This window comes from Condylura cristata, unplaced genomic scaffold (genome assembly GCF_000260355.1).
Source record: "Condylura cristata isolate star-nosed mole 26May11 unplaced genomic scaffold, ConCri1.0 scaffold00002, whole genome shotgun sequence".
Taxonomy (NCBI): domain Eukaryota; kingdom Metazoa; phylum Chordata; class Mammalia; order Eulipotyphla; family Talpidae; genus Condylura; species Condylura cristata.
In genome coordinates this window covers 9316009-9331131 of record NW_004567103.1, presented here as the reverse complement: position 1 = coordinate 9331131, position 15123 = coordinate 9316009, and the positions used below count along the sequence as shown (strand labels likewise).

At 46.2% G+C, this 15123-nt stretch overlaps 1 protein-coding gene across 1 annotated transcript in view; it reads left to right on the top strand.

Moving 5' to 3' along the window:
* The window catches only part of MOGAT1 (monoacylglycerol O-acyltransferase 1), a 31383-nt gene extending 20920 nt beyond the window's left edge, over nucleotides 1-10463 (top strand). Inside the window, exons 5-6 of the mRNA XM_004674793.2 lie at nucleotides 1481-1680; nucleotides 10165-10463. Of these exons, the coding sequence (XP_004674850.1) occupies nucleotides 1481-1680; nucleotides 10165-10319 (355 nt within the window). The 3' untranslated portion in view covers nucleotides 10320-10463. The remainder of the gene's footprint in view (nucleotides 1-1480; nucleotides 1681-10164) is intronic.
* Nucleotides 10464-15123: the final 4660 nt, after the last annotated feature.

Below are 15123 nucleotides of genomic sequence, written 5' to 3'. Positions count from 1 at the left end.
GGCTTCACCAGAGACAGAGTGGGGAGCAGAACAGGCAGATCGACGAAGTACACTGCTGAGGGGAGCAGCGGGCAGGTCAGGAGAGGTCTGCCGCGCCGTGTGGTCACCTCGGGCAGGGGGGGTTCGAACTCACGTGGAAGTGGTGTCAGCTTCTCAGTGCTGTGTTTTAACCCACTGCGCCACCAGGGAGGGCTGTTCAGACATTCTTAAATGGACACAAGAGTCAAAATCATTTTCCCCACCTTTCAAAACAAACGCCCTCCTAATCAATCTGAAAATAAAACAGGTGTGGATGTTCTGGGGCATGGAACATGGCCTTGCCACTGAGGCCAGCCAATGAGGTGGTATCCAGAACTTCCCTCCCCTTCACTCTTTTTTATTTCTCTCTTTTTATTTTTAATTTATTCCCCACCATCATCTTGTATGTTCCTTGTCCTTTCTTCCCCTCCCTCTTAACCTCAGAGCAGTCACTATAGTTTTTGTCTATAGTTTTTGTGATTTACTTTATATGGTGTTCTGCTATATAATAGTCTGGTGTTTCTCTTTGTCATTCTGACTTGCTTTACTACACCTTATTCCCTTGAGCTCCCACCATTTTGCTGTAAATGTTTGCATTTGTCTTCTCTTTTGGCGGAGTCGTATTCCACAGCATAGACATTCCAACCTTCATCATCCAGAGCCCCACAATGGTCACAGTCAGTGTCCATGGCCTCACTGATGTAAATAGTGCAGCAATAAACATTGGAGAGCTTATAGTTTGTTTTTTAATTTTTGTTTATTTTTGCATAGAAGAGCTGGGGTACAGGCCAGAAGTAGGGCGTGAGAGGATTCACAAGAGACAGAGTGGGGAGCAGAAGAGGCAGTTCTACTGAAATCCACTGCTGAGGGGAGCAGCAGGCGAGACAGGAGAGGTCTGCTGCGCTCTGTGGGTCAGCTCCTTGGTGGGAGATCAAACTCAGACCGCAGTGGCTGGCCATAGCTGGATAGCGCTGAGACTTTAACTGCTGCACCACTAGTAAGGCCCCACATCTTTCTTATTCAAAATGACAATTAATGAACAATTTTTCCTATGCCTGTTGGCCTTCTGGATATCCTGTTTGGTGAAATGTAAGCTAGCTTTAAAAGAAAAGCAGAGCAAACAAAAACATAAAATTTTGTAGACACACTGTAAGCTTCCAGTCAAATGAACTGTGACCCAAACTATAGGTGGAACTAAGCTCACTGGAACCTTGTTCTCTTAAAGATAAAATCCCGCAAGTCTGTAGACTGCAGGAGCAGTCTACATGGAAGATGTCAGGATGTCGTCAGTTTCATTGTAGACAACAGGAACTTGGCCACACAGAGGCTTGGGAACTGTCAGGAGCTGTTAAGAATCAGCAGGACAGAATAAAGTAGCCAATACATATGTAATTCAACATTTCAATAAAATATTTTAAAATATTTCCCTGAAAATTCTTATTTATCCTCTTTTTAATTTCAGAGCTTATTTGGTCCCAGTGTTTTCTTTTGGCGAAAATGATATTTATAAACAAGTTAGCAATCCCGAAGGCTCATGGCTTCGAGCTGTGCAGGACCGACTGCAGAAGATCATGGGATTTGCGTTACCCCTCTTCCACGCCAGGGGAATTTTTCAATACAGCTTTGGCTTTGTGCCCTATCGGAAACCTATCTATTCGGTTGGTATGTACGTCATGAAAGTCTTATTTAAATGAGTAAAAGTATTTTCTTACTTTGAACAATGCTTATTGTTATTTGGCTGAGGATCTGATAATGCAAGAGATGTGGGTTTCAGTAGGGACTTCCTATGGTAGATTCCCATAGATGCTACTTGTTCTTGATTTACAGTATGCCTTTTCTTTGTGAAATATTTTTCATCTGGATGGGGATCGATTATTTTCAAAAGCCTGGCAAGTGAAGCCTAGGTAGAATCTAGCTTTAGAAGTTAAGTTTTCAATGCTCCCTGATGAATCTATTTATCTTTATAACACAGTAATTCTCTGATGAACAAGTTACACCTGCTAATATATGGTGATATCTGTGTAATAGATTTTTTTTCATCATGCAGTTCATATAGGCATCTGTTTCTATAGTAAAAGCATTTTTTAAAAGATTTATTTATTTATACATATAGAACTGGGGTACAGGCCGAGGTTCAGGGGTGGCGAGAGGCTTCACCAGAGACAGAGCGGGGAACAGAACAGGCAGATCGAGGAAATACACTGCTGAGGGGAGCAGTGGGCGGTCAGGAGAGGTCTGCCACGCCATGTGGTCACTTCCGGGACAGGCAGGAATCGAACTGGACCTGGCTTGAGCTTCTCAGTGCTGTGCTTTAACCTGCTGTGCCACCAGGGAGGGCCAGTTAAAGCATTTTTTAAAAAAGATTTATTTCTTTATGCAAGAACTGGTGTACGGGCCAGAGGTGCAGAGGGTGAGAGAACTCACTGGGGACCGAGTAGGGAGCAGAATAGGCAGATGTACTGAAATACACTGTTGAGGGGAGCACTGGGCAGTCAGGAGAGGTTTCCTGTGGGTCACCTCCCTGGCCGGGGATCGAACTTGTGGTGCAGTGGCTGCAGAGTGTTGTTCTTTAACCCATTGTGCCACCAGAGAGGACCCAGTAAAGGCATTTTTTTAAGCAACGAGTTATAGGTATAGGTATAAATATTTTAATACAGACAGATGTTACTATCTTTTATTATTTGTTTTATTGAGACAGTGTTACAACAGTTGATTTACAACACCATATGTTTAAAGAGTACAGGTTCACACCTCTTTAGTGTATATTACCACACTACACCAAAGATCCCCTAACTCTTCACCAAAGTCTGCTGGACCCCCTCCAACCTTAGAGCACACCCTTGACCTCCCCCTAACCTCAGTTCTGTGATCAAATTTTAAGGATGCATCTGGATTTGATTTTGTCTGTTCCTTTACTATGTGTTCCACGTGTAAGTGAAATCACTGATATTTGTCTTTCTCCTTCTGACTTATTTCATGTATATACTCCTCTCCAATTCCATCCAAGTTGTCACAAATGGCAAGATTTCATCTATTATTTTATATAGCTCAGGAGTATTCCATTTGTATATATACCACACATTTTCTTTTTTATTTACTTATGCATATAAGAGCTAGGATGTAGGCCAGAGTCATGGTGGATGAAAGGATTCACCAGAGACAGAGTGGGGAGCAGAGCAGATGGATCCACTGAAATCCACTGCTGAGGGGGGCAAAGGGGAAGAAGACAGGAGAGGTCTGCTGTGCCATGTGGGTCAGCTCGCAGCCTGGGGATGGAACTCGTGCTGCAGTGGCTGCAGATAGCTTCATAGTTCTGAGACTTAACCCCTTGCAGCATCAGGGAGGCCTCTATTTTCTTCCTTTTTGAAGATTTACTTATTTATGCATATAGAACTGGGGTACAGGCCAGAGTGCAGGGGTGGTGAGAAGATTCACCAGAGACAGAGTGGGAAGCAGAACAGGCAGATCCACTGAAACACACTGCTGAGGGGAGCAGCAGGGAGACAGGAGAGTTTGCTGCACCCCGTGGGTCACCTCCAGGGTAGGGGATCAAACTCATGCTGAAGTGGCTGCAGCTGGCTTGCAGTGCTGTGCTTTAACCCGTAGCACCCCCCGGGAGGGCCCAGCCTCTACTTTCTTTTAAGATTGATTTTATTTTTGAAATTTGAGTATTTGGGGGAATGTAATAGGGAAAGAGGGTAACAGTCTAGGGTGATGGAGGGACTGAGGAGCAGAAGAATTACTTTAGCACCTGAAGTTGAAAGGGGACTGGAGAGAAAGTGCTAAGCCAGAGGCCAGTGGCATAGTTAAATAAAACCATGTATTTTCACTGTAGACGTAAATGAAGTGCAAGTTTTTTCCAGCTATTTCTTTAAAATGGGCTTTTGCTACTATCGGTGTGTAAGAGTTTTACATTTCACATGTAGCCACAGGACTTATCTTTGTAAGTTGTACTTAATCCAAATGGAATGTTAACAGCCTCTAGGTTCCTGTACTAGGAATGCTGAGGTAAGTTTGCAACTGTGTGTTTTCAAGATAGGCTAATTAGATTTCTTCAGTATATTGTCAATTAGCCATTTTTGATCCCTTGTGTGCAAAGCATTAGATTTGAAGTATAATGAAATTTCAAAACATAATTTTAGGACCTAATGTTTGGTTATAATTCATGCACACACAAAATAACTAGTTAATGTTGAATGTAAGTTTATTTTGAATGAAATGTTTGTACTCTCCTTGTTACATTTACCTATTTTTTTTAGTAGTTTGTCCTTTATATAGCCTGGTTATACTTCTACTGACAGATAATTAATTCTTCAAGCATTGAATGTAAATGACCAAATATGAAATCACTGTAACAACAGAAAACTACAGTTCTGATTTTCAGTTATTTATGTATACAAGAACTGGGGTGTAGGCCAGAGGTGCAAGGGTGGCGAGAGGATTCACCAGAGACAGAGTGGGGAGCAGAACAGGCAGATCAATGAAATACACTGCTGAGGGGAGCAGTGGGCGGGTCAGGAGAGGGTCATGTGGGTCAGCTCCCTGGCCAGGGATCAAGCTCAGGCCACAGTGGTGAAAGCACGAGATTTAGCTCCTAGGCCTCCAGGCAGCCCTTTCCTCTGTATTATTAACACGGAACTTGGGAGCATTGTTCCCTAGGGGCTGCCTAAGAACAATGGCTTTTCCTCAAACCTTACTGTATGGTTTTAATAGCCATGGTAATGCTTGCTTGAATCAATGATAAACATGTTGCAAATCGGTCATTTCCTAATTATCACACAACTATATCAGTTATTGGCATTTCTCATAAAGAAGAGCTTTTTCTTCTGCCCATGTCAGATTCTTAGAATTACCAACACCCAGACGGGTTGGATCTCACCATGTTTGCATGTAGCCAAGCAAGGGCTTCAACCCTCTTTTCCAGCCTCCAGGCTTCCCCTGTCTTTCTGCCAAAGCAGGGTCTGTCTTCTGATTATGGACATGATAGATTCACTGATTGCATTTATATGCTTATGGCTATGTTGGAAAAAACCCAACCATGTCATGGAGAAATCTGAAGGGGCATGTTGATGGCTCCATCTCATGCTCAGCCACTGACCACACACAGAAATCAATCCAGACATTAAAAATACATCAATAATATATCCGCTAAATGTTCAGAGTGAAGAGGTGTGGCCTTCAAGGTCTGACTCTGGGTGACTTAAAATGACTCACTTATCTGAGCCTTAGATGTTACAACTCGAAACTAGCCTATGCTGGTTTCCTGTCCTCTCCCAGGGTTATTCCTGGGGTTAACTGCCATGATTCATGGGAAAATACCCAGGTGCCTGGTGCTGTGGGCTGCTGGGTAGAGTTGAAGGCTTCCTAGACAGCTGTTGACAGCAGTTATGTGTTTCCATTTTCCTGTGTAAGTGTTCATGCCAAAATGTGCATCTGAGCTGAATCAGGAGGAAATGGACAAAGTTAGATGGTGGGACTCTGTACAAAGCTGCTGGCTGGAACTCTTCAAAAAATGATCAATGTTGTATAAGGTCCAACAAGGAGGAGTCGAGACACATAGCAGCTGTAGGGGGCTGGAGGGAAACAACTATCCAGGATGTCATTGAGGCGGTGGAGAACATCTGAATGTGAATTAGCACCAGATTAGTTCCTTGAGTACAGAGGACTGCTGTTCTCCAGGCCACTGTTCTCGTTCTTTGATGCCACAGATGGAAATATTCAGACATGATTAACACGATGGCATCATTGCTGTCTACGACTTGCTTTCAAGTGGGTCAATGATAATAATACATACATGCACATGCACACTCTATATGTATATATACACACACATGTGTACAAAACATTCAAAAAAATTGGTGTGTCTAGAGGAAGGGTGTCATGTGCTTATTGTATTGTTCTTTCTATAGGATTGAGTTTCTTAAATAAAGACGATCTGGAATAAAGTATATGTTAATTAAATAGAAATAGTTTGAGACCACTTGGGGGACAGAATAGTCCATTTTGTTTCAAATTGTTGTTATCCCCTGATGAAGGAAGAGTAAGCAAAGGATTCTCTGAAATAGGAGGGTAGGAGATATACATGCACACACACACACACACACAATCACAGTGGGTCTCTTTTTTGAGGCTCCACCATAAACCAGAGGCTGGACTTGAATCCAGCTCTCTTGGGACACCCAGCTTTCAACTCCAGAACCCCACACTGGCACACAGCTCCCTGCCTGCTCCTTCTTTATACATTTAGCTGCATGCCATGAACAGAGTACTACTGACATGAGCCCATTAAGGAGATAAACTGTGGAACTTTCATGATTACAGAAAAATAGAGCAAAGATTTCTGATTACGAAGGATCCATACTCTCTGCCTTAATGAGAGGAAAATGTGCTTATTTCTTCTTCCTCTCCAGCTGCGTATACAGTGGCTCCAAAATTCTTCATTCGTTATCATCAATTCACATCTAGTAGACACAGCATCACAGAAGTGCATGTAACAAGTGTATAGCGGATGTTGAATTGCTGGATGGAATTAGAAGATGGAACAGCTTGCCAGTGTAGGGGAGGAGAAATAATTTCCCCTCTATCCTTGCAAGTTCTTTGCTGAGATGTTTCCTGCAGTAGAAGGCAGGCTAACAGGAGAAACCAAGTTAAATCTTGTATATACAGAGACCCCCCTCCCGCCAAAAAAGAACCATGAAAACCAAGGACAAGTTGGGCCATGGCCATGGAAGCTTCTCTGCCATCCTGAGCTCAGGAGTGGGATAGGGTCTGGGGAGAGGGCAATTCCCAGGAAGAGAAGAGCAGATGTGTGACTGATTAGGTGTTTGTCCTGTCTTACAGTCAGTCATTCAGGTTAGAAGTTCTCTCTGGCATAGTACTCTGTCTGGGCCAGGCCCCCTCTCTGAATTCCTTGAGGATAGTTAAGGGAGAGGCAAACATTCTCCTTGAGTCTACTGGATTTTAATTTCCCGTTGGCTCAAAATAATTCACACATCTTAGTGGCACATCGGGGAAGGCTTATTCTGAACTGCCTCACCAGCTATATAAAGCAGTGGGCCACGGACAGCTTCTGTGGTTCCTGACTGCCACAGCAGTGTTGGCTGATTTTCCTGGCAAGGAGTTGACTTCAAGAGCAACCTGATGCCACCATTTCTCTTTTGTGGCATGGTAGGGGTGGTGTGGCAGTAAGCAATGCCCTTAGACTATGGTTGAAAGCAATTTTTTTCTCTTCATAGTAAAAAGTCTCCTTTTTATGAGGAGACTTCTGGTGTTCAAAGGCTCAGGTAACCCATTTGAAATTTGCAAGTTTTGTTTGGCTATCTCTGCTTTTTTTATTTTTTTTTTTTATTTTTATTTTTTTTTAAACAAATCTTTTTTTTTTTTTAAAGATTTATTCATTGGTGCGTACAGAACTGGGGTACAGGCCAGAGGCTCAGGGGCGGCGAGAGGCTTCACCAGAGACAGAGTGGGGAGCAGAACAGGCAGATCAAGGAAGTACACTGCTGATGGGAGCAGCAGGCGGGTCAGGAGAGGTCTGCCGCGCCATGCGGTCACCTCCGGGGCAGGCGGGAACCGAACCCATGCAGAAGTGGCCCTTAGCCTTTTTTAGTGTGGTGCTTTAACCCGCTGCGCCACCAGGGAGGGCCTGGTTATCTGTGCTTTTATTCCCCAGAAGGCATGTAAGCAGGATGTCTTACTCTGCAGTTCAATTTTGGGTTCGTTTATTAATGAGTGGCAGGAGAATTGGGTTTGAATTTTTACTTCCTCTCATGTGTGGGGGATTGGGAGTATCCAGAACCAGGGTTTCTTTATGCATAAGTAAAAGGAAGGTGAATATGACTAATGGCTGTCTCATCGTTGAATGGGGCAAGTCTTCTAATGGTATAATCGATGTCTGTGGGGATATTTGAGCTCTTTGGAAGAACTGTCTGCAATGTAATAAAACCATGAATAAGAAAAGAACAGAATTGAAGCTCACCGTAGAATAGTGTATAGAAACTAGCCTAAGTGAATAATTCAGATTTCACAGGTCCTAATTTAAGTAAGGTGGGAGTAGTACATCAGCTTCTGAGTTCTTCCTTCTGACAGTTGCTCTTGACCTTTTTCCTGGGATCGTTTCACTACAAAGACAGAAGCTATTTCCATAAAACCATGTATTTGCAAATTTGCATATAGATTGGGATGTGGATTTCTCAATTTGCCTGTCAATTTCTTATTCGCTCTGGCCCCCCAAAACAACTAAGTCCAGGACTTGGAAGGTGCTTGAAGGTCTTCTAGTTCTACTCTTTCACCCTGTCTATGTGATGATGAAGATCAGAGACACAATTTCTGGCCAGCACCGATTTGGTCTAACCCAGTGCATTTGAACATCAGCAGCTGGGGATTCCATCCCATTACGACATTAGCCTCTCCTAGTCCATTGTCCTAACAACAGCACACTGCCAGATGGTATTCTAGTTTTTTCTGTTGAATTGCAAGGCTGGTGTCTATATAAATGTGACGTCCCAGCTATCAAAGAAAACTGTACATTTAACAATTTGAGGATATAAATGTTGCAGAATATATAAGTTACTAGCTCAATGCCTTGCATACACCAGCTCCACACAATTATTATGTAACACACACTATCACATGCTACGTGTGTGTATCACTCCCTTCTCTGTGTGTCTTATCTCCCATACGAATGTCATTTATTACTTCTTTTTCTGTAACTTAACACTTTGACCTGTTTTTTTTTCCCCCCCTTAAGTAATTACTGTCTGTATTGACAGGGATTTGAGTCTGGGATGCAGCCTAGGGACTCCAGTAGGCCAAAGGAAAGCTCCTTGTATGTGAGTCTACTCTATTCCTTGCAGTCCCGTTTGACCTCTTGCCCAGGCTGGTTAAAGGTAATCAGGGGCCCGCGCGTGGGTCACTCATCCTTGTAGTTTCAACTCTAGGCAGCAGTAGCAGCATCTGAGCAGCAGAGGGCGCAGCGAGTCGCAGGGAGGACCCCGGAGAGCGGGTCTGAGAGAGAAGTTGTTACATGCGCAGTCCTTTTAAAATCAGTGTGGTGAGTTGGACCCCCGGCTAGGGAGCTGACCCACATGGCGCAGCAGACCTCTCCTGTGTCTCCTGCTGCTCCCTTCAGCAGTGTGTTTCAGTCTGCATGCTCTGTTCCCCACTCTGTCTCTGGTGAATCCCCTCACCACCCACACCTCTGGCCTGTACCCAAGCTCTTGAATGCATAAAAAAATAAATCTTAAAAAAAAAAAAAAAACACTGTGAAAGTTTCCAGGTTGAAAAATAACCAATTCACAGTACATATAATTCATTTTGAATTGTGCAGGTAAAACAAACGCATTCTCTTTATGGAAAACTCATACACCACACATGACTTTCAAGTTCCCCCATTTCTGTCTCCCTCTGCACAGGAAACTGTATAAGCTCTTTCTCTGGACTTGTAAGAGCTTATGAGGTACCTAGGAATAGAAACGTTCTTCATACATGGGGTCATGCGGTATTATTTTACACCTTACTTCTTTCCCACTTAACACTGAGTGTGCACACATATTTCACTGTTTTTTTTTAAGTCTGCTGGATAGGATCCCATTGAGGGTTTTGTGGCATAGGGAATAATTTGTCTATGAGACTTTGGGTTGGTTTTGCCTTCCACTATCAGCAACAGTGGGGCCTCAGGTGTGTGCAAGTGTGTGTTTTAGTACAGATACTCAGCTGGGAAGACCTACCTCTATAAAGAGAGAAACTGAACATTTTTAGCAGGATGCTGAGGGGTCTGTCATTGCCTCGGGACTGCACAGTCTGTCATAATCGGGTGCTGTGGCCTGGCGTCAGCTGTGCCAGAGGGAAAGAGCTGGTGACCAGCACGCCCTGCGCCACCCCTCACCTCACAGCTGCAGTCCACACAGACATTCACTTGACGCAGAGCTGGAGCTGTCCGGGCACTGACAGTCCAGTGTCTGTTGGGGAGGCGGTTCTGTGTGGTGAAGGGGACCGTGTGGCCACAGGTGACCCCATCTCAGTGCAGCCGGGAGCTGCAGCCCTGCAGGCGGGTCCTGGGGGCTGTCCGTGGGGTCTTCCGTGGAGGGGGTCACTCGTGGGGGGCAGCCTGAGGTCCTCGGCGTCATGATTTTTGTCTCTTTGCAGTTGGCCGCCCAATCCCTGTGCGTCAGACCCCACACCCCAGCCTGCAGCAGATCACGGAGCTGCATCAGACCTATCTGGAGGCGCTGAGGGAATTATTTGAGGAGCATAAAGGGAAGTATGGGATCCCAGAGCACACGAAGCTCGTTTTCAAGTAACCGAGACTCCCTGAAGGCTGTGGGAAGACAAGAGGACGTCCAGAGAGGAGAATGAACATTTGAAATATGTGTATGTTTTCCTATGACTCAGAATCCCATTTGTGTCTGAAAAGTGTTATTGACGGTGACAGGTGTTGATGATTATCTGTGGTAAATAAAAGTGGGGGGGGTGGCTGTGGGGTAAGGTGGGGGGGCGTGTTATCAGCCTTTTTATAATCTTCCTCATTTAGGAAAGTGAGATCATCTGACATCATCTTATGGGTTAAGAAAGGGTTTAGAATTACTCATAAGCTCAAAAAACTGACCTCGTCAAAAAATCATTAGCCCCTTACTTCCTGCCATGACTTAACAGGCTTCCACCCAGCTGGCAGCTGCTGTTGGCACAGCTGGGACAGCTAAGAGACAGTGTGTGGCATGGGGCCAGAGGACAGGGTCTCTTTTTCCTTTTTCTGCCTGGACAGCCCATTTATTAGTGACTCATGCAGCTTTGAAGACTTCAGTACTTTTCTCTGTTAGGTGAACTCAACCAGGGCACTTCGATGTGGCAACCCAGTTGCTTGCAGCTGTGCCCGGGTGAGCCACTGTGTGGAAAACCACGTGGATAGGTGCGTGTCTCCGCGCTTCTGCTCCTGCTGAGAAATAGTCCTCCTTGCCACTGCTTAGAAATAGATCATTGTGGCCCTCCCTGGTGGCGCAGCGGGTTAAAGCACAGCACTGAGAAGCTAAAGCCACTTCAGCATGAGTTCCATCCCCGCCTGCCCCGGAGGTGACCACATGGCGCGGCAGACCTCTCCTGACCCACCCGCTGCTCCCCTCAGCAGTGTAGTTCGTCAATCTGCCTGTTCTGCTCCCCACTCTGTCTCTGGTGAAGCCTCTCGCCGCCCCTGAGCCTCTGGCCTGTACCCCAGTTCTGTATGCACAAATAAATAAATCTTTAAAAAAAAAAGAAAGAAAGAAATAGATCATTGTGGGCCCCTCCCTGGTGGCGCAAGGGTTAAGTCTCAGCACTAGGAAGCTGGCCGTAGCCACTGCAGCACCAGTTCGAGCCCCAGCCCAAGAGCTGACCCACAGGGCACAGCAGACCTCTCCTGTCCCCCCCACTGCTCCCTCAGCATCTTATTTCTGTGAGTTCTTTTCTGCTCCCCACTCTGTCTCTGGTGAATCCCCTCCCCCCACCTCTGGCCTGCACATCAGCTCCTCTGTGCAAAATAAATAAAATAGAAATAGATCATTGCATAGACAGAGAGACCACTGGGACAAGTGACCTCGCACCATGTTTTAGGGCCTGGCCATTCCAAAAGGTTTGCAAAGCCACAGACCTGGCCTTATTTTCTTCCCAAATGGCCTCTTTGTGTGGGACAGGCTGTGAAGCAAAGTACCCTCTGGGGAGAGGTGTGTGGCTCGCAGCTGATCGGGGTCATGTCCATCCCCTCCGAGAAGCAGCTGCGATCCGAGAGGCCAGGAGACATGTAGCTCCGGCTCCTCAGTGTCTCCCTCGTAGGAGGCGTGAAATGGGCGTCCGCTTGCTGAATGTACTTGAAGGCGCCCACACAAGGTGAAGGATTTTTAATGCTAAACCACACGATGAACTCATGTTCGGGAGGAACCAGTTGTAGCACGTGCCCTGTGCCAGCTGGCACTGCCAGCAGCTGGTTGGTACCGGCAGGCTTCTGACTTATCTCGGTGACTGTACACCTTGTCTGAACTCCCTCGCCCACGCAGATCCCAAAGCGTGATGGGGTGAGCGCGAGGCCGGGGGTGGGGGGTGTTTCTGTCTGCCCCTCTCACAGAGACCGTGGGGATGGGATTTGTTCACTGTTTTCAGTAATTCAAGGTGTCTTAGTCTCCAATTTGTATTTTTAAACTAAGTGGTAAAATGTTGGGGCAAGAGGGGGAAAGGGTGGGAGGCGGTGAGTGACTGCAAGTAGAATGTATTCCTTTTTTTAAAGGTTTTATTTATTTATGCATACAGAAATGGGAGACTGGCCAGAGGTGCAGGGGCTGCGAGAGGATTCACCAGAAACAGAGTGGGGAGCAGAGCAGGCAAACTGAGGAAGTCCACTCCTGAGGGGAGCAATGGGGAGAGACAGGAGAGGTCTGCTGCGCCACATGGGTCACCTCCAGGGCGGGATCGAATTTGCACTAAAGCGGCCACAGCTTGGCTTAGCTTCGCAGTGCAGCGCACCAACCCGCTGTGCCACGAGGGAGGGCCCAGAATTTATTCTTTTAAAGGAGAGACCACCTCTAATGGAATCAACTCTTGCTCCCGTTTCTCTGGGACTGTAGACGCAGCAGCAGTGTTTTATATTTAAAATGAGGGATTTCTCTAATGCCTTGTGTTTGATCACTTTACTGCATCCTTCCCAAACAACCTCGCATCGTGCTTCCCTAGCCTCCAGGAGAAGGGGAAAGTCTGTATTTACCCCACAGGGCCAAAACCTCCTCTGTAGCTGCGTCTGGCCGCCTCTGGCCCCAGCAACGCCCTGGTGTCATCCCGTGGTTTTGGAGGACACAGCCAGGTAGCCGATTTGGAGCTGGAAGGGGCTTGCTGGTCTGGCCAGTGGTTCCTTCCGATGCCTGGGCTTGCCCCATCTCCAGGCTCACCCTCCCGTGGCTTGTTTCACTCACCTTGTAGATTGCACAGGAGGTTCCCTGACTCCAGACAGTTGATCTAGATGCTTGAGACCCGCCTGGCAAGCACAAGTGCCAGAAATGCAGAGTATGTAAATAAAATCCACGCGGGCATCTCAGAAGCAAGCTCTTCTTGGGATTGAGAACGTTTTTTGCTTCTGGGGCCAGTCCACCACATTGTTGGTTTTCCCCTTTTGCAAGAGCTATTTTGGTGATGTGTTCTGGGCAAGGACAAGTTTCAGCAACAGGCTTAACCATGGGGGCCTTAAGCTTTGGAGCAGCAGGGTGAGGCCAGGGCCTTATGCGGGAGAGAGGACAGGCCCTGCGAGGTGCCTCCATCATATCCGGTAGGGTTTATCAGGGGCAGGGCCACCCCTGACCCAGGAGAGATGGGAGTGTCCATTCATCTCCCTGACCTCTGCTGGCCCCACCTCCGCCAGCCCCTGCATTCTGGCTCACCCCGCTGGTGACCATAGCCACTCGCTTGCTTGTTTTTTTTAGTAGCTCGCAGATACTGGTTCAGAATACTCGTAGGCTCCCTTGATAATAGAGCTCAATCTGCTCTTGAGCTTGTATTCCCAGGGCTGCCCAATTCTCCAGGCCCACTTAGGTCTTTCTGGTTGGATTCCAGACCCAGCAAGTGGGTGCAGTCAGGCAAGACCCAGAAAACATACGCTCCACTCTTTTCTGTTCTCAGGATTCTAGATGGAATATTCCTCCAGTGTCTGGCCTTCCACCGGCTAGATGCCCAGGGCTCAGTCCCTTCCTAAGAACACAGGTATGAGTGACCGCCCAGGCGCCTGGGCTCAGCCCTGTAGCCCCGGTCTGGCCTTTCATGCCACCTAGTAATGATCCCTGCTGCAAAAGGATGACTTTTCCTTTTCTACCATCCTAACTTGATCTCTGTTCCAATAATGGCCTCCCTTTTAAAATCACAAATCCTACTGACATTTTCCCTGCATCAAAGTCACTTCTGGTCATGGTGTTTTCCTAGACATGATTGATTTTTCTGGATAAAAATCATGAGAAATGTATCTCAAAGTCATTTTCCTTTATTACGTTCAAAACAATGGAGTAACTGTGTGTTACTACTTGCTAAAATCTTGATAGCAAATGGTGAATTTTTATATTTCCTATGTTGTGTGTGGTGCTGGTGCTTTTAAAACTCTTGGTGCATAAAATTTTGACCAATAAATGTGTGGGAGCCATGAGATGGCTGTTCCTTCCCATGCTTTGGCAAGGCTGAATGAACTTGACCTTGCGGAGGGATGTGGGCAAACAGTGGAAGCCTGGCAGGTGCTCACGCTGAGGAGTCAGTCCTTTAAATTCTCTTGCTGGGAGGAAAGACAAAGCAGAAAGAGGCAGGGTGACACATCTGCAGGAGTGCAGGATGAAGTGAGAGTGGGGAGGCCAGAGGAAGCCCTGCAGGAAGCGGCCCCTGCATGCGGTCAGAATAATTCAGACGTGTTCAAAAAACAGACAGAAAAGTGAATGGATCCCATGTCCACTCAGTGACCGCCAGTGGACACAGGGTTCCTTTTGGGTTCTATTCTGCCACATGTCCTGAAGTTAGGCAACAGTGATGCTTGCACAGTTCTGTGAATAAACTGAAATCCCCACATCTCACTTCCCCACTGGGGAATTATATGGTACGTGAATTCTGACTCAATAAAGCTGTGTAATAAAACCAAGCCCTTTGCATATACTTTGCTAAGAGGATGGAACGAGGCTGAGAAGTGAAATCCCGGTCTTTGAATTCATCAAGAATGAAATCACCTCCCCACAATGCCACCACTTTGGCAAGACATGCATGGCTTGGTTGTTGAGAGCTGTTGGTGTTTCTGGTGTTCATTATAAAAAACATATTCAATGCTCTCTGAAAGACATTATGGTTAAAGAACATGCTGTTTTATGGTGGAAAATGCTGTTTGACTTTCATTTTTGCCGGTGTTCTATTACGGGTGTGGCATATCACTAAGCAAATGTTACCATGTAAAAGCCAGCTGATATTTAGGAAACATCTACCCTGGGCCAGGTGCAAGGTTATGTACTTTGGACATTTAACCCTTGATAACCTGATGAGGTCATGACTGTTTTCATCCCACTGGAACCGGCTCAGAAGAGCTAAGAAATTGCCCCAGTAACCTGCTGGTTGCAATGGAGCTTGGCCATG